We start from the raw sequence: 20,402 nt of genomic DNA on the forward strand, positions 1-20,402 counted from the left end.
CTCTCTCACTGACTGACAGACTCTCTCTCACTGACTGACAGACTCTCTCTCACTGACTGACTGACAGACTCTCTCTCACTGACTGACTGACAGACTCTCTCTCACTGACTGACTGACTGACAGACTCTCTCTCACTGACTGACAGACTCACCCACTCACTCTCACTGACTGACAGACTCACTCTCACTGACTGACAGACTCACTCTCACTGACTGACAGACTCTCTCTCACTGACTGACTGACAGACTCTCTCTCACTGACTGACTGACTGACAGACTCTCTCTCACTGACTGACTGACAGACTCTCTCTCACTGACTGACTGACAGACTCACTCTCACTGACTGACTCACTCTCACTGACTCACTCTCGCTAAAAGACTGACTCACTCTCGCTAAATGACTGACTATCCCACTGACTGACTATCCCACTGACTGACTATCCCACTGACTGACTATCCCACTGACTGACTATCCCACTGACTGACTATCCCACTGACTGACTATCCCACTGACTGACTATCCCACTGACTGACTCTCTTTCACTCACTGACTGACTCTCTCACTCTCATTCACTCACTGACTCTCACTGACTGACTCTCTCTCACTGACTGACTCTCTCTCACTGACTGACTCTCTCACTGACTGACTCTCTCACTGACTGACTCTCTCTCACTGACTGACTCTCTCTCACTGACTGACTCTCTCTCACTGACTGACTCTCTCTGACTCTCTCTCACTGACTGACTGACCTTCACCCTCCTTTATTTATGCCCCCCATAGCAAAACAAGCATTGGCATAGCCAATAGGTCTCGCCTTTGGGGCCTTATAAGTGTTTAGCCATGCAAAAGTTGATGCTGTTGTACCAATGATATTGTGCAGCATAACTAAATACTTTATAAGGTCCCAAAGGCGAGACCTATTGGCTATGCCAATGCTTGTTTTTTTTTGGTAGGCACTGTGAGATGAAGTGATTTGCCCAGAATCACAGGATGTGGACGCGACCCAGAGACTCGAACCTTGGTTTCCAGCACCAAAGTCGACAGCTCTAGCCGTCAGACCACCTCCTCTAATCTGCTAAAACTACGCACATCAACCTTGCTAGTTAATCATATATAGCATGAGTTATTAGGCAGGAAACACGCTGCTTAGAAATAAGATGAGCGATTAAAGAAAGCCCCGAAACTAAAAATCTGAATTTAAGGTGTGTAAAAATGCCCATCATGCAGAGACAATACCAATCTCCTGAAGAGGAGGAGACAGAAAAGTGAACGGTCAAAATATGCTGTGACAGAAAGCCAGATTCTTAATATAGATCACAAACCACACTTATATAAACACACAACATGAATACTAAAACTATTTAAATATCCAAATATTCTAAGTATTCACAGGTGCGTTAAGTCAGCAGATATTTTGCCAATGTTATATGCCACATGTATGCATCAGCAGCAGCTTAGACCAGACTAAGCTCCTCACATTCGCTCTATATTGCTTGAACATTGCTAATCTTTTTAATAATGGACGAAACAGATGCACATATCTAGATTGTAACAAATAAATCAAGTATCGATACAACACCTTGCATGTATACTTTCCATATTATTCCCTCCTGGAACAGTAACTGCCTCCAAACCCTGCAAACCTTCACTCTCCTCTGACACCTGAATTTATGAACCTCTCTATAAGAACCTTTTTCCTAACAGACAAGAGGGGCGGAGACAGGAAGTGAATCCTAATTAGCACTTCATCTTCAAGCAAGATTTCCCTTTATGCTACCAGCTCTTAGCTGCTTCCTTACCCGGACCAGCACTACTAAGCGTTCCCTCTGATCACAGGTTGGATTGGTCCAAGTAGTCCACCAGTGGCATTCATGCCTCATCCCACAAGGAGCAAGTGTACTCATTTTTCCAACATATCCAATCAAGGTTTCAAATTTGACAGCCTACATAAGAAGTAAAACCTGGTGTGAACATATCTGTTTCACAGTCACAGTGCCTCCTGTGTGCCTTACAGCGCAAGATTTGTTAGAGGGGCCAAAACACTCGCTATGTTCAGATGATACCTCATTCTATTGCGCCCTTCACGTTTTGTTAATGCTTCATGAAACAGCAGAGTTCAAGGCACTTTACCAGACAAACTTCTGGGGCTGAAATGAATATCCTTCTTCAGATTCCTCTGGAACTGGAAAGACATCTAAACTGCTGAAACTTTCAAGCCTGGCCAGCATCTGCCCCAGGATTAGCGCATCCCCATCACACTTTTGAGTAAACGTCAAGTATCAAGCAGGAACTCATTCCAACCCTTCATTGTCATCAGTAAACTTTTGAATTCCCATTCACAGCCCTAGTGGCCCAACTCCAGTACCCCAAGTTATTTCATCACTCCGCTATGGCAACCGTGATAGAAGTCCCTCTTTCAAAAGTATACTCTGCTTGTGCAGTATTCTGTACTGGAGACTCCTCTTTTGTACTCCGCAGCCCGACATAAATCCTTCATAACCTTACTTCAAACTACAGGGCTTCTGTGCATCAAACTGCCCTCAGTGCCTGAACCTAACAGTATGTTCACTACTACTTACCGCATTTCCCTTTGCCAAAACTCAGTTCTGCTCAGCTCTGCAACGGCTGTGTCCCCCCCAACCCCAGCATCCAATCCCCACAATTTCTCCATTCCCCAATTGCTGGTGCACTGTACACGTAAAGGGTCCCCACCTGGAGGTAAGAGAATCTTTCCTGTGTGCTACAATGGCAGTCTCCATGGTTGCCATCTACTGGACTGAGGTAGCCCACCACAGGACAGATTCCCATGGGAAGCATCCCATTTGTGAGCCTCCCTGGAACCACGGGTAACACCCATGGGCTGCCATTAATCTGCTCTCTTTTTGGTTATGCTCAATCCCTAGTAGAAGAACCACAATCTCAGAGTGTAACACAAATTAGAGTGAAGCAGATTTTGTTCTCCTTCAGGCAGCCAAAATGTTAAACATTTCCAAGTGGCCTAAAGATCATTGGACCTTTTATATCATTCTTCTAATTTCAAGAGCAACGTTTTGACAATTCAACATCATAACAGTTCTAATCTAATATAGGACAACTAAAAGAGCAGATGCTCATTTTATGTAGTTATTTAAAAGTTACTCCAAATTTAGCATTACGCACATCATCAAATTATTCGTCCTACTAAACAGTATTGAGTACCAGATAATAATGGGCCTCAACAGGACTACTTGGCTAAGACAGCAGTGCTCTCCTTTCCCATTAGTTATTCTCCTATTCTGCTCCTACTAAAGCCAAATTAAGATACATTAAAATTATTTGTGTTTATAATGAACTGGAAAAGCTCATTTATATTCCTGCAGCAAAAACTGTTCTTACCACTAAAAGATATAGAATATTAAGGCAAGCTACTGACAATTTATCCAAATGCGGACATCAAGACCTCAAGTATTTGGATTTATAGAGTGGAAAAATACTGGAAACCTTTACACCAATACAGAGATATTTAAAGATATCTTCACATTATTAGTCTTTTCATATCCAAATATGAATAATTCTCTACTCTGATTCCACCTACTTGGGTCCTTTATACAATAAGCCCAGTGGGCTCGGTCACAATTTTGCTGTCAACTTCAGCCGATACATTTCAGCTGATACATTGGGACCAAAATATCCACCAGCAAAACAAAGTCAAGGTAGGTGTAATTTTACTAATATTAACTTTGCCATGACCATGTTTTGTAGTCTCTTCTCACAAGGTCAAATCGTAAAATTGGGGTACAATCCCACCCAGTGGCATCAGCAAAAGAATGACAGACGTGTATCGTTGCTCAAAGAACATGAGCCTCACATATAAAATGAAGGAATTTAAGAAAATTAAAACCTACAAAGTAGACACCGCATCAATAATGACCATGTATTATGATGAACATGCATTTTAACAGAACTAGAAAACGTAATTTCACTAAATATTGAGGTGTTGAAAACTAAAACGTCCAAATTATACCTCAAACCCAATTTTAACAAACTGTCATGCAAATGTTTCAGTAACTATGCATTTCCCTATGGTTAAAAGGTAAAGAAATAGAATGGCATTAACGTTTACCAGAACAAGACAAACATGTTTCACGAACACAGGACTGTAATCAAGGAATCTTTAGGCCACAAAACGTATGTCACATGATCATTTTATTATTGAAATTCTGACAAACAACCAAATAAAACCTGTAGCAAACAGTCCACTCACGTATCTTCCAATACCACAAATAAAGGATATAAACAAGAGGTAATATGACTGGTCACCATTTAGGTTTACTTCATAGACTCGGTTGAAAGTAGGTTAAGCGTATGAAACAGCATAGCGTTGTTAGCATTTGCAGTCCGTGGTAAAATCAACAAAGCCTCTACTTACCTGGAATCTCATGAGGCCAGAACTCATTGCAGCTCGGACAATGGGGTTCAGTTTGACCTTTGAAGTATTTGGCAACACAGGGCAAATGCATTTGGATGCCACAGGTCTCACAGGTCTGCCTCTGGAAATAAACAACGTTCACAATGTAATGAGGATTCCATACAAATCTCATTAAAAGACGTTAATCTTACAAATAAAATAACCCACCTCAATGGAAATCTGAGATATTAATTTCATAGGCAGAGATACATAGAACTCTCCCTGTACTGGGCAATAATTAAAAACATTTATAAATGGAGCATAGTCCTTTAATGAAATTACAACTAATTTTAACTTTAATTAAACACTTCAATCCCTATACAAGGCAGTTACCCTACAGCAGACCCTCAGTAGTCACCCATACACTCGCCAATATTGAACCGCATACACACCCAAAACACTTGCACATAATTTTTTATCTTTTTTTATTTGTAACACACGGCTACTACCCTTGAAAGGACATCCTGGTGCTAGAGATTCAGCTGAATGAGGTCAGAAAAGGAGATTAGTCCAGTTTGAAAAGCCAACTTTACAACAAAAAAACAAAATTGAAATATGCGACATTGGAAATTCAGTGAATATGAATCGCGAGCGTATTTCAGTTTTTAAAAGCTAGGTAGGAAAAAAAGCCTGGTGCTGGTGCTGCATCAGTAGATACAAAAGACTGAAGATAACAGATTAGAAGAACATAACATTTGTGAAGGTGTATGGGCTTCAGCTGTTGTCATAGATTGGGCCAGTGTCAGTCAGTCAAAAACTTTATTTTGGACAAAAATGTGACCATAAAAGTAATCACGATACAACACTTTAAAAAAAAGATATATAAAAAGAAGTTAAAAATTAAACAATTCATGTAAAAACAAGGAACAAATTGAAGTCCGTTAATACAAAAAATGGATCACAAAATAAGCCTTAAATCACGCAGAAGCAATAGTCTAACATTGAAGAAAGCAGGAATAAAGTGCAGTTTAAAGTGGCTAAAACACATAAGGAAATTCATTAGGAAGCATATAGCTTTCATTCATGAGTTAGACCATCAGAGTAAAACATTAAGGAGTTTCTTCTGCCAACAACACATTAAAAAAAAGAGCAGTTTAATGCAGTTAGATGGGGAATCCAGTTGTTGTAAGTAAACAAGGGCTAGCCCTGAGGTTCTGATCCACCCTTCTTTGTATAATCCAGATTTAAACAATTTTTGTAAAATCGTAACATTTTTTACAGACGAAGCTGAAATGTAAAAGGCTTTGTGGGGAAGATTTATCACATGGATATAACAAGACTTTAGTGGGAAAAAATCGGCCAAGAGGGAAGCCAAGCTACCACCTCAAATCCTAGCCTGAACCTAGTAAGCAGACACCTATCCCATGAATTATCAATCTACTCAAGGTAAGGCTCCAGGGAGGGGGAAAGGTAGACCTTTGCATAGGCTCCAAGACCGTTTTCTAAATTCGAGGCCCTTAATGTTGTTGACCAGGCTTTGAAATCCGATTTAGTTCACACAATATCGGTCTTCGGCATGGAGGCGGGGTTGGTAAAAAGAGATGGCCTGTGTTATATAAAGCATTAGGAGCAAAGCATAGGATTTTGACTAAGGCACGCTTGTGCACCTGGAGCTAGTGCAGACTCCTGAGGTGCTGTGGTAAGTGAGCACCTGCAGGCAGGTTGAAAATGGGTCCAGTGAGTAGTTTTGAATTATCTGAAGATTGTGCTAAAGAAAATGAAAATCATAAATACGAAGATACAAGGAAATGCCATTATCCAGGCACAAGGAAATAAGCGCCTGGACAACAGTTTTGTGAATTGGCTAAGGAAGCCAGGAAAATCTTTTTTGTAGCATTTCCAAGATGGTAAAGCAACTGGTAGTAGCTTAGTTGACTTGATTAAGCAAGAGATTTGAGAGAGGATGGCGTAGGCTCCTAGCTCTTTGAGTCTCCAATAGATTGGCGCATACGTTCCTGATTAGGAGCATCTCAGTCCTGTTGTATTTAAGACCGTTTGATTTCGGCCAAGATGTGATAGATACCATGCAGGGTCTATACATGTAAAAATTGATAGAAATAGATTAGATAAATTGGAGTGTCATCTGCATGTGGAAGAATGTCAAATTAAAATGATCTGACAAGGCTCGGAAGAGTGGAAATGTAAACGGCAGGGGACTAAGCAAAGAGCCCTAGGGTACTCCCTGCATGCTATAGCTGAGTGGTGAGATCCAAGGAGGTACAGGATTTTGCTATAAATCTGCTAGAAAGAAAGGAATTACATAAAGTTAAAGCTTGCATGCATACTTTCAAGTTGAATAGTTGCCTTCGTAATGTGTAATTCGAAACAGTGTTGAACACCCCCAAGAGATCGGGGAGGAACAGTGTGGTGGAGAGCCCACTGATCCAATAACTGGCAGAGATTATCTGTGGCAACTATCAGTGGAAAGTCCGTGCTGGGTGAGTACCAGTAACCTGATTGAGACGCATACACAAGGAAATCCTGTAGTACTCAACAGGCAAAATGTTCATTCCTCCTAACCTCAGAATCCAAACAATAGTATTTGGCAAAGCTGAGGAGGGAAATCCACATTGCTGCTTTACATGTTCACCACTCCCACTCCTCTCACTAGAGCTGCTTTGCCAAATTTTGCTCTGGCTGAGTGAGCTTGTATTCCCTAAAATGGCTCCTTTGTTACAGCGCAGCAAACCTTTATGCACAGAAGAATCCAATGAGAAAGTAGACAACCTTTCCTTCCTATTGCCGGTGTAACCTATAAAGATCTGATCCCCTCATCTTATCTCTTTAGTGCAGTCTATGTAAAAGCTACCAACAAATCCTGGGTCCAGCCTGTGCAGCCTTTCTTCATGCTTTGTTGGGGGAGGCGGGGGATAAAATGTGGGTAGGGTGATAAATTGACTGAGATGGAAGGGAGACACTACCTTTGGTAGGAAAGCCACCTTAGTCCAGAGAACCAACTTGTCTGGGAAGAAACATGTAAAAGGAGGACGAACACTCAAGGCCTGCAGCTCGACGAGGCAGCAGCAACTAAACATACCATTCTGATGGTTAAGCACCATAAGTGGCAACTTTGTAAAGGCTCCAACAGAGAAAGTTAAACCTAAGTTCGAGTCCCATTGAGGAACAATGAAAGAGACTGGTGGAAATACATTTGTCAGCCCCTTTGAAAGGCGAATGACCACCAATGACTTGAACAAGGACAGCTGATATCATGGGCACAAAAAGGCTGACAAGGCTGCAACGTACTCATTGACTCAGAATGGCACACCCATATTGAGCGAAGGAAAACGCAAACTGCGGGATATACAACAATATTGCCTACAGAGGACCAATACTTTTATTGGAATACTAGGAAACAAATGTGTTCTATCTGCCAGAACAAATTTAGTCGATGGCTGACAAGCTGATACGAAAGTCAACAACATCCGGTGGGAGACAGAAAGCACTCAGATGACGCCAGTCAATCTCCAGGTATCAAGGCGAAGAGTCTGGAGATTGTGGTGCAGAATATGTCCTCCCAACTGGGAGAGTAAGTGCACTCTTAAGGGAAGTCGAAGTGGAGCAAATGGGGAGGGATGCAGAAGATCGGTGTACAACTTTCTCAGTAAATCCAGGGGAATAAAAATTGCTTGAGTCCGGTCCTGGTGAATCTTCCTCGTGTGGGAGGAGGCTTAGCGATTCTGTATAAAGACAGCTTTTATTGCCATACCCTACCTCTATCAGACCCCAAGGATAACTTCCAAGCCCTGTATTTCTCTTTAAAAGGTGTTCATGAGACCACTTTTAATGGGATACTGATTTATCGTCCCCCCGGTCCTAGAGTGGACTTTGGACAACAGCTGCTCCATATTTTAGAACCCTATTTTGGCCGCGAAAATTTAACTGTTCTGGGAGACTTAAATTATCACCTGGAGTTGTTGGAGGCCAATGATACTCTTTCCCTGCTGGATGTTACATCAGCCTGTGGACTGACTCAACTGGTCAGAGGTGCTACCCATCGAGCGGGTCATACGCTTGATGGGATTTTCTCGAATGATGGGAGGTTGGTGGTAAAGGACCCCCTTTTCCTCTCATGGTCCGATCACCTGGCCGTTCCGTTTGAGGTGTCTTGCCCGACCGTCGAGAGGTACAAAAAAGTTCTGAGCAAAATGGAACTACGTAGGGATTTTAAGAATATCACTAATAGTTCCTTTGCTCCTTGGACTTCTAGCCTGTCCATTCTTCAGGAGGAGAATGTCCAGGTGGCGGTCGCGCAATTTGAAAAGGCTGTCATTGAGGCGCTGGATGAGTTGGCTCCTATCCGGGCGCGTTACTCAGCGAGAAAAAAGCCATCTGCCTCTTGGTTTTCGGAGCATTTAAGATCTTTTAGACAGGAAGTTAGGAGACGGGAGCGGCTATGGCATACTAGCTGGGATCGGGTGGACAAGGAGGCCCACAAAACCCTGATGAGGAAATATAAGATGGAAGTGATAAGGGCTAAACAGTAATATTTTACGGCCCTTACCACCTCACTCTCCTCCCCGAAGGAGCTTTTCAGGATAGCGGACTCTCTTATGTCCCTTCAAACCCCGTACCCTGTTACTGCCTCGCAGCAGCTCTGTAACAGCATAGCTGTCTTTTTCCAGACGAAGATCTCTGACATTTATTCCGTTTTAGAGCTGCAGAGGACTTTAACCATTGAGCCCCTTGTACCTGTGGATGTGGCTCCTGTTACCATTGCTTTTACTGAGAATCCCTCTCTGGGACGTTTGGAATCCTTCCCTCCTCTCTCCTTGCAGGATTTAGAGAACCTCCTGAATAATACCAAGTCAGGCTCGCCATTGGATACCTGCCCGCTTAAGATCCTTAAGCAATGCAGGGAATCCCTCCTGCCCCCTCTCGTTGACATCATGAATAGGGCCATGAGGGATGGTATTTTTCCCCCTCAATGGAAAAGGGCGGTAGTGAAACCTTTACACAAGAAACCATCTCTTGATCCTGGGGTTTTAAAGAACTTTCGCCCCATTTCACTGCTCCCTGCCCCTGCGAAGATGTTAGAAACTCATCTGAATAAACATCTCGCAGCTTTCGTAGAAAGTTCGAGCTGCCTTGATTACTCCCAGCATGGTTTCAGGAGGGAACGTAGCACCGAGTCGGCCCTCACCATAGTGCTAGATAATATCCGCACACATGCGGATGGGGGTCAGACCACCCTCCTGATCCTGCTGGACCTCACGGCAGCCTTTGACACCCTTTCTCCCTCAGTTTTATCATCTCGTCTGAGGGAGATCGGGGTTGAGGGATCAGCCCTGTGTCTACTGACCTCTTTCCTCGACCAAAGAGAGAAAAGAGTGAAGCTGGGGGAGTTTCTATCTCCATCCATGTCTGTGCAATGTGGGGTCCCTCAGGGGTTGGCATTAAGTCCGACCCTTTTTAACATATACGTGATCCCCTTGCCAGACTAATCAGATCTTTAGGGATGGAGGTAGTTTCCTATGCAGACGACACACAGATCCTTGTCTCTCTCTCCCAGTCAGTTAGTTCGACTGCCTCCAATTTTAGATCTTGTATGGAGGCAGTCGGCCAATGGAGGATTCATAATTCATTGAAACTGAATGGGGAGAAGACGGAGGTGATGGTGTTTGGAGGAAAGGAAGAGGTATGGTCAACCGATTGGTGGCCGGACTCATTCGGAGCGTGTCCTGTTCCCGCCTCTTCGGCCAAGAACCTAGGAGTTTTGATCGACCCCACCCTCAGCATGTGTCAACAAGTCAATAGAACTGTCTCTACCTGTTGGGGCATTTTACACATACTGAGGAAAATCAGGCATTATCTCTCGCAGCAGGCAAGGAAACAAGTTGCTGTTGCTCTCATTGGCTCCCGGCTGGACTACTGCAATGCGCTATATGCGGGACTGAATAGAAGTCTGCTGCAGCGCCTGCAAATGGTCCAGAACGCAGCAGCTAGGTTTGTCCTGGATCTGCCCAGGCGTGCTTCGGCTACCTCTGCCAGAAAACTGTTACACTGGCTTCCTATAGAGGACCGGATACTTTTTAAGACCATGTGCATGACCTATAGGGCCTTAGCTAATGGTAGCTCTACTGGAATTGGATCTATTCTATCTTTTTATAGCCCCTCCAGGAACTTGCGCTCCTCTAATAGACTTCTCTTATTAGTCCCCCGTATCCGGAGAACTAAATGGGGGGGCAAAGCCTTTTCCATTCTGGCACCTAAGTGGTGGAATGCTCTTCCACTGGAACTTAGGTCCCTTCCCACTCTACAGCTATTTAGAAATGCTTTGAAAACCCGTATTTATGTGAGGTCATACTTGTAGTTGTGTTCTGCCTTCTGGTTTTGATCTGGTTTTGATTTGTTTTGTAGGCGCCTTGATGCCTTCGGGTTTTAGTTGCGTAATATAAATTTTATTTCATTCATTCATTCATTCAGAGATTCCCAAACTTCTGAGATGAACTGTCTCCACCTCCATCACACTGCTGGTGACTCACCGAGCCGATATTAGGCGAGTGGAAGGAATGTAAACTGGTAGTGAGTGGACCACACTATGAATAGCAGTTATTTATTGTACGACTGAGGGACTGGGAAGTAAATACAGGCATCCTGCAAGTTGAGATATACCATACAATCTAATGCATCCAATACCTGAAGGACCTAAGCTCGAAAAAGCATCTCAAACTACTCCGTGGATGAGAACAGATTCAAGAGCCTGAGGTCTAGGATTGGAAGAAGATCCAAACTTTTTTTGGAGATTGTTAGACCAGTCATCCTTGGAGTGGTTTGCCCTGACTTTTTGCCATGTGACCTCCTGTTTTGCTGACTTTAGGATCCTGAGCACTTTACCACTACTAACCAGTGCTAAAGTGCACGTGACCTGTGCTCTAAACATGGTAACATTGGCTTCTACACAATTGGCATACTTAATTTACTTATAAGTTTCTAGTAAAGTGCACTATTAGTGCTCAGGGCCGGTAAATTAAATGCTGCTAGTGGGACTGCAGTCCTGATTGTTAAACCCATTTTAGTAGCCTTTCAAACAGGTCTAAGGCCTGCAACTGCAGGGCCCGGGTTGTAGTGTGGGTTAACCACGCCCTATGTACAACGCTAAGTTAGCATAACCTCGATGGCTGTTAGAAAGCCAGCTTGCTGCTTCTGCTGCTTTTGCACGCTACACTGTTACACGTTATTCATTCGAGAAATGCTGACTCGACTTTGCTTCACATGAGAACAGTCTGTTGTTTAACATCCTTAACAGCGAGCAGTGACCTTGGTCTGTACACCGTGTAAGGAACGAGTCTGGGTCACTAGACGGGGCAGGCTGTTGTGTTCAGGTTGATCATACTACTTCTTAGCCATAACATACATACAGCTGCCAATACCTGAAAGACGAGCCCTTTAATATTACAGAGCAGCATGTTTTCTGTTACATTCGAAACGAAGAGCTGATGCAGGAGAGAGCCTAGCTGATCCTGTGATGTGATTCCACTAAGCTGATCTATAAGGTATGAGGTCCCCCATGCAAGCCTAAGAGACCTTCTATTAGTCTAATAATACCTTATTAGTTGCTAGAGAAAGGAGGGTGGTTGTGTTCCACGGTCATTATTATTATGATTGCTCCTTTTATTTTCTATGGTATTGTAACAATGCTGATGGTGCTGATCCTAACCATTTGTCTGCTTGTGTTAGCCAAAGTACTGCATCTTAGGACGCGAGGTTTATAAAATAAAACTCTTTAAACTTTTACCGTGTCTTTGTTATTCTGTTGTTGACTGATATATAGCTACCAACGGGTATTTTGGGTTCCCACCACTCCTGAGAATATCTAAGTCGCTTGTTCTGGTTTGTCTATACATTGGGACCGCCGAGCTAAATCTCGAATAACGAATGTGACACTAAGCTAGTCGGATAGGGGTTCTTAGTTTTGAGGGGAGTTTCTGGTACACCACAATTCTCTGAGGTCCTGGTTTCCTGCGCATAGTTCTGTGCATAAGCAGAATCCCTGCAACAGGGTGTGCGGTTTTACACTGCCATTTCAATCTGGCAAGTTCACCTACTTGCCAGGCCCAAACAGTCCTTTCTATTACATATAAGTCACCCCTAAGGGAGGCCCCAGAAAGCCCTGAGGGCAGGGTGCAGTGTATTTAAAAAGTAGGACATGTACTTTTCAGTTTTACCTGTCCTGGTAGTGAAATACTCTTAAATTTGCTTTTCACTACTGCAAGCCCCATCTCTTCCACAGGTTTACATTGGGATTGCCTTAAAACATCTTTTAAGTATAATTTCCTATCAGAAAAAGATAGAAATGTAGAGTTTGGTGTCTCTGCACTCACAATTTAAAATAACATTGTATGGTGAAGTCAGATTTTAAATTGCAAGTCTGCTCTGAAAATGCCACTTTTAGAAAGTTGTCATTTTTTTACTTTAACCATTCCATGCCTCTGCCTGTCTATGAATATACATCTGGGGTGGGTGACAGCAGACACTTGCACCTGAAAAGAGCTGTGCCTGTACCTACACAAAGAACTGCATACCCCTTGTATTGAGTCTGGAGCCAGGGCAGGAAAGGCAGAGGCCTTGTGTACTTCAAAAGCCCCCTTCGAAGTCTCCCCCACTTTAAAGGCTCAAATGAGTACAAGTACTGAACCTCTGACATCATGACTTCGAACGCTGCTGGAACTAAGAAGAGCTGCTGTGCTGTAGGAGTGGCTGCCATCTTCCTACCTGATTTGCTGTGTTGGCCTGCTGCTTCCTGTCAGGGGACTAGACCTGCTCTCTACATCCTTCAACCAAAGGTCACAAAGAGCAGGCTGATGTGCATCCTGCTTTGAAGTCTTAGGGCAGTGCTTTCCAAACTTTTCAGACATGCATCATTTCGCAACACGGTAATTCAGTCTAATAATTAAGTCAAGGCTCTCCACTCAAACTGCCACTTCAAAATGCTTCATATTAATAAATAATCTACCTCACTTTCAACAGACAACTATCATTACTAGACTGAGTGGCGACTGCGTTCTCTGTTTTGTTTTTGGTTGTAGAAAATGTTTTCCGTGTCCAAAAAACCCCTTAAATAATTTCATAAGTTTTCTACCAAGTAATGTTAACAGACAATTGAAAATATAACTTATGGAAAAGCACTTCGCTCTTTGAAATAGAAACGTGCAGTGTTTTGCTGTATTCTTTGTTTAAGTTGCGTGTTTCCCTTGAATTAAATATGGTTGGTGTGAATCTGATCTCCACATTTGTTGCCCACGTAGGACTGTAGGACTCTGTTGTCAATGCATATTTAGATAGTGGAAATGCTGATGAACAGCGAGGAATCTTTGGACTGGTAGTGTGTTTTATGTGCAGAGTGGTTGTCTAGCGAGGCATGAGCAGTAGGCAACAACTGCAGAACTACTGAAAAAGGCTACTTAACCCACTGCTTTCTTAGTACCTTGAATAATCAATTGCACATTAATGAGCCATTAGGTCCGGAGCAGCGGCGGGGCTCGTTATAAGGCCGTGCATTTGTTCTTACTTACGGCATTTCTAATGGCACTCGAGATATAACAGGCACTGCACCATTTTCATTATTGACAAATGGCGCTAGAGGATAGATTGCTTTTCGTGCATGAAATACTCTGCGTGAAAAACAGCAGAATCAATGACTTTTAAATCTCATGTCAAGTTTGGAAATAAATGGAGGCAAACTTACTTTAAAAAAACATACCACGCGAGCCTTGAGCAGTGCATTTTATAATTCAGCCACAGCTACATCCGTAAGGGAGAACGGCAGCGCAATGCTCCTCCTTTCCTGCCTCCAGCCTTCCGCAGTAACAGGTACTGCGTCACTAGCATGCGCAGTATCATCCTGCATGATTAATAGACCGTGTCTCGTCATCAGCCCGCGACACACCCACACATGGCAGCCGACACAGTAACGTGTCGCGACACAAGAGCTTGTAAAGCTCTGGCTTAGGGCCATCAAAGGCTTACTTCAACTCTGCTTCAGCTGCTGGACTCTGCCTAATGTGAGTCCTGCCCCGTCAAGAGGTGCCAATTCAGTCCTGGGTCTTGAAAGTGGGTTCAGCAGCTGTTTTTCAACAAAAATTGATGTGACGACTTTGCGCTGATTAGTACTGATGCAGTGTCCTTCATTGCAGAGCCACTTCGAGGACATCCCTGAGCTGCTCGCTGACGCAGGACCTGACTGAGATCCATCGACAATGCAGCCCCTGCCTCATAAAGGGTTCACAGACGACCCAGGACCTGAATACAAGGTTCGATGACGACGCAGAGCCTGCAATATAAAAGGTTTGACAACGATGCAACGCCTGCACGAGACCAGACGGTGAGGCTCGATGACATCGCATCTACCAGACTGCGTAGTTCAGAACTGACGCATCAAGTCAGACACCAACATTTGCTCCAGCCAAGGTACTTTTTCAGCGGGCCATCTGTGGGTCTTGTAGCTGGCGTGCCCTCCCATCACGGTCGACCTGAACTTTGGAATTACCCTGGTCCAGCGTGACCGCAAGTAACCTGCTATTGGCTTCTAAGAACTATATTGCAATTTATTCTTTACAAATTCATATCTCAAGTTATACTTCGTGGATTTTTGTTGTTTTGGTCTTGTTTTACTTATAAAAATATTCTCCACTTTTCTAAACTGGTGTGGAGTCTTTTGGTGGAGTTTTCACTGTGTTACTGAAATTAAAGTGTTGCACAAATACTTTACACATTGCCTTTTACGTTAAGCCAGACTGGTGTGTGCCAAGCTACCCAGGGGATGAGCACAGGTTAAGGTTGTGTATCTGACTTACCCGGACTAAGACTGTGATCCATGCTTAGAGAGGGTGTAAACCTCTTCCAAATAGAGACCCAATTTCCTTCAGAGATGAAGACGTCCAAGTGTAGCACCCCTCTCTTTTTCCTGCTAAGGCACCAACACCATTTCTCCCTTCTGCGGCTGGGCTGCCACTTGCTGCTGCACGATGCTCAAATTTGCTAGCACAATGGTAGGGTATACAACTTTTCTACTATTGGTAAGGCCCATAGGTGTGCAGTAATGGCCCCAGGCGCTCAGAGAAGAGGTAACCTGCACTTCTACTGGCTGTACATATTCCTTTACAATAAAACAATGTGCATTCCGTCCTGGTGCTGGAGAGGAGGACTAAAGGACTTCTGCACAGCCTTTTCCTCTTCAATCAATCAGGATTTGTATAGCACAGCTGCTTCACCTGTGAGGGTCTCGAGGCGCTGTGGAATCATGCTGCTTGTTCCCATAGGTTGAACATCCAGGTCTTGAGGTCCTTCCTGAGCTGCTGGAGAGATGGTAAGGTTCTGAGGTGCAGGGGGAGGGAGTTCCAGATCTTAGCCGCCAGGTGGGAGAAGGAGCGGTCGGTTGGTGGTAAATCAGTCATTCGTTGAGGTACACTGGTCCTTTGTTGTGTAGTGCTTTGAAAGAGTGGGTAAGCAGCTTCAACTGGCATCTCTTCGCAACTGGTAGCCAATCGAATTTCCCGAAGTGAGGGGTGGTCTACGTCTGTCTGGAGAGGTCGAGGATTAGTCTGGCTTCTGTGTTCTAGACGGTCTGGAGTTACCTCTGCAGTTGGCCGGTGATCCCTACGTAGAGGGAATTGCCATAGTCAAGTCTGCTGGTGACAAAGGCTTGCGTGACAGTTCGCCTGGGGCTGAATGGGAGCCATCTGAAGCTCTCCCTGAGTATAGGGAGAGTGAGGCAGCAAGCAGAGAGGACGACGCTGACCTGCTTCTTCATGGATAGCTAGCTGTTGAGGATGATGCCGAGGTTGCTAGCGTGTTCGGTGGGTTTGGAATTGGGTCTAGCTCGAGTAGCCACCAATCGTCATCGTAGAGGTGTGGCGCCGCGGCCAGGGCGACTGACTCCGGAATCTGGGGATCACGGTTCTATCCCCGGCACCGGAGGCAGATTAGCCCAGCACCATGTGACTCTGGGCAATAGCTTGCTTGATCTTCCCGACGCCCCCAGCGCCTAGAGACCCTCACGGGCGATTGTTCGCGCTTTACAAATGTGGATTATTATTTCCCAAAAATGAGTACATCTGTCTTGTCTGTGTTGAGTTGAAGCAGTTGTTGTTCATCCAGATGGCCACATCTTTCATGCATCTTTGGAACTCGTCTTTGATGGCCATTGGGTTGTTGGTCAGGGAGAGGAGGAGTTGGGTGCCGTCCGTGTAGATGTTGAGTCTGTGGCTCCTGATATTGGCAAGGGGTCTCATGTATACATTGAGGTGGGTAGTTCTGATGTATGAGCCCTGAGGTACACTGCAGGTGATGTTCTTGGGAAGCGAGGAGTAGGGTGGGAGGATGATGTTCTGCATTCTTCATTCTTCCTATGAGGTAAGATGGGATCCACTTGAGGGCTGCTCCTTGGATTCAGATCTGGGGAGTCTGCTGATCAGTGAGTAGTTGGATACAGTGTCAAAGGCTGCTGAGAGGTCCAGGAGGCTGAGGGCTGCTGTTTCTCCATGCTCTGCAGCATTCTGATGTTGTCCGTGGCTGCGACTTAAGCGGTCTCTATGCTGTGGTTTGCTCTGAAACTGGATTAGGAGGGGTCCAGGAGGTTGTGGTTCTCCAGTTGTCTAGTTAGCTGGATGTCGATAGCTTTCTCGATTACCTTGGCTGGGATATGGGTCGCTAGTTCTTGGATTCTACCGGGTCAGCAGAAGGTATCAGCTTCACATTGGCATGTTTCCATTTCTAGGGGAAGTGGGTCGTGGTGAGTTGAGGATCTTGGTGAGTTCTTTGCAGATGGGTGGGTTGCCAAGGTTGAAAATGTGGTGGGGCAGGGGTCTGCTCGGTCTCCGGAGTGAATGGATCTCATGACGGACGCAGTTTCCTTCTCTTCCTCTGTATTGGCACATGCGAAGATTAAGTTGGTGAAGGTCAATGAAAGCTGTTGCTGTTTGTTCACATAGCTTTAGAAAATGGTTTTGGTTTGCGAAAGGTCTCTCGTTGATGCTTGGAGACCTAATGATGTAGCTTGAACTCGCCCCTCCTTGAACCACTACAAAGAAGTGTCTGCTTTTGAGCCAAAAAGTCTGCATCAAAAGGAAGGTCCATTTAAGTGTTTTGGACAATCCCGGAAAAACCTGAGTAATGAAGCCAAGAATGTCTACGTAGGGAGATTGAGGAGGTCATGGACCTAGCGATGAAATATGCAGTGTCCAATCCAGAATTTCTTATGTGATAAATGGCATCCTGTCCATCGTGAACTACCTCATCGATAGTTTGAGGTTGTTGGTAGGCTCTGAACACCATATCCCACTGGGTAGGAGTGTACGCCCTAGACAGACCCCCCCCCCCCCCCCCCCCCCCAAGATTACTTCAAATTTATTGGACTCTCTATCTGGGGGGTGAGTCTTGAGGTGGTGAAGGCCTTGAAGGGGAAAAATGGTGGATCATTAGGAGCTGATCTATATCTCCTTGGTATAGCTCTGTTAACCACCGGAGTAAAGGAAGGGCGTGACCATGGTTCACTGTTTCTATCAAAGCCTCATTAAAGGAAAGCAAGGGTTGACTGGTTGGAGTGGATGTTTGTAGTACATCTGTTAAGATGCTAGGACAATGCTCTACTGAGGGAAGTGGAGGTTCTAGATTATCTGCCGCTTTTTCAGAACTCACAAAAAGAAGGTATTTCTGGTGGAGCTAGACCTAGGGTTGGATCTATGCGTATTTCAGGAGAAATGTCAAGTCCAGTAGCTTCATGGAGAACGGAGGTCTGTGGAACCAGAAGTCGGTAAGAGCATTAAAGGGTCTGCAACTTGTGCCCGGGCCTGATCTTCATCACAGTCAGATCAAAATTGGTCATGAATGTGATCGCAGTAAACACCGTAGGTATCTTCTCTATACTGTTCCTCCTCAAGGAGTCTTTGCATCTCCTTTCTTTTTTTGACTAGGGGTGTAGAGGTGGTTTGAGTGATGGTATCACCCTGGTGCGGAGGTTGAATTCCGCCTCAGTGCCGGCATTGTTATAGTAGCCAGGAAGGAATGTGGCATTGAAATAACACCCAATGAAGAATACCGTGCCAATGGAACGTTTATCATCTTAAGAGAGCCAAACAGAGCCCCATATGGATCAAGGAGGCTAGGTGGTGCACCACAGGGTTTAGCTGCCTTTTGTTTCTAGTCTTGTTTGGAGGAGTGATGCTGGATTCGTTCCCTGTGCCGGAAACACAGGGTAGTCCGGCGGCGTTGCTGAGGAATGAGGAGGCGGAGAATATTTATGTCAGTAGTCAGAAATGTCGGTTCAGGTCACTAATTGTGGCTCTGACAAAGACTGAGCCTGACGAAAAGTCCTTGGAGGAGTGATATCCTTGGATTTAGCACTCCAGGCAGAAGAGTTCTTCTCTTTTTTTTGTGGCGACACCTTATTTCTCCTCAAAGTTTTTGATGATACAGAGAAATGGGAGGAAGGCTTTGAACTTGATGCTACGGTGACTTCTGTGGTCTTCTTTAGCCCTAGCCATAAAAAGTTTGACTTTATGCTTTTTAATAGCCTTTTAAATCATCTTCAAGCAAAGATCATGCCTCGATGAGATGGGTCTCAAACTGAGACACCATAGGCAATCATAGTGTGGATCAGTAACAGACACTTGTCAAAACCCAAAGGAAATGATGGACGGAGTGTTGAACATTGCAAGCACTCACCCCCAGTCAACTGATCTGGTTTTAATCCATCACCGTTCTTTAGCCACTTTGCCACCCCAGTTCAGACATGGCCACATCTCTGATGGGGTTTGGACTGTGGCTTTTCTAGTGGGTGAAATTATCACCTGTACTGCACCAAAATTCTTTCCTCAAGTGAGAGAAGGGAGAAGCTCCAAACCCTCGTCAAAATGGGCAGATAAAATTGGACTTGCGTCAAGGAGCCAGAAAGCTATGGCAACGTTTTCCAGATCTAGTCTGTGCCCGAAAATCATATTTTTGACAAAATAGGCCAATGCATGCTTTTAGCTATACCCTGCTGGAACTGGTCAAGGGCTATTTAAAAAAAAAAAAAACTTCAACATTTTTGCTTACCCAGAAAGGAATTACCAGTTGGTGGCAAAAGCTCACTTGAACTACATCTGTGGTTTCTGTCCAGCGGTGTTGACAGTCCTTGACTGGGTAATGAGACTTTAGAGAAAACAATATCACTTCCACCCATTTGACCAATCCACACAAGCCTTTCCAGTACCAAAATTTGATTGTTAAATATGTTTTGGAAAAGTTTCACAAATGTTCTTCATGCTGGGTTAAAACTATAAGTAATCCAAAAATAATTAATTTGAAATTAAACAGAACCACAACAACAAAGTTGCAGTAACTCGCACCATTACCCCTACTGCATGTCACAAATGACATCACAAAATCACTTAATTGATGATTCAATAAGAACAAAAGACATACAGGAGATGGCCCTTATTCATAACCTATATGTAGGATACATGTGGCATGGTCTTTGGCACTGCCCTTAGCATTCAAAGCATCCATTTACTATTGACCTGTACAGTACCCCTGCCTGCAGTATCCTCAGTCATGCCATCTACATAGTACCCACGTTCACAGTACCCATGGCCAGTGAGAGGTAATTTGTAAGAGCACTATCCCCCCTTAGATCTACATCAGAACAAAAATATGCATAAATAATGCAGACAGAAGAAAGCAAGACATCTTTAGCTATTATGACCCCTAAACAGATGCGGTACTGGAGAAGAAAGATTACCACAGAAAGGGACAGTGGCGGCATTCAATGTGTGTAATGCTAGTCTATGCTAAAGTTTAATAAATCATACTCATGAAGCATGTACAAAGCATTATACACTGAACACTTAACACAAAAGTCCCTTGAGGCATTGTGAAGTGAGCCATCATTTCTCCATTCTGCATGTTGTGGTAGCTTTACTGCCTGGCTCTGCATAGTCCTGGACGGTAAGACCCACTTCTGTGATGATCCCAA

At 44.3% G+C, this 20,402-nt stretch overlaps 1 protein-coding gene across 3 annotated transcripts in view; it reads right to left on the minus strand.

The window, feature by feature from the left end:
* NSMCE1 (NSE1 component of SMC5/6 complex) overlaps positions 1-20,402 on the minus strand; it is a 170,487-nt gene that overhangs the window by 24,884 nt on the left and 125,201 nt on the right. For all 3 annotated transcript variants that reach the window (XM_085629264.1, XM_085629266.1, XM_085629265.1), the window contains exon 7: positions 4,409-4,529. In XM_085629264.1, coding sequence (XP_085485390.1) covers positions 4,409-4,529 — 121 coding nt within the window. The remainder of the gene's footprint in view (positions 1-4,408; positions 4,530-20,402) is intronic.

Source organism: Triturus cristatus, chromosome 10 (genome assembly GCF_964204655.1).
Source record: "Triturus cristatus chromosome 10, aTriCri1.1, whole genome shotgun sequence".
In the NCBI taxonomy this organism is placed as follows: domain Eukaryota; kingdom Metazoa; phylum Chordata; class Amphibia; order Caudata; family Salamandridae; genus Triturus; species Triturus cristatus.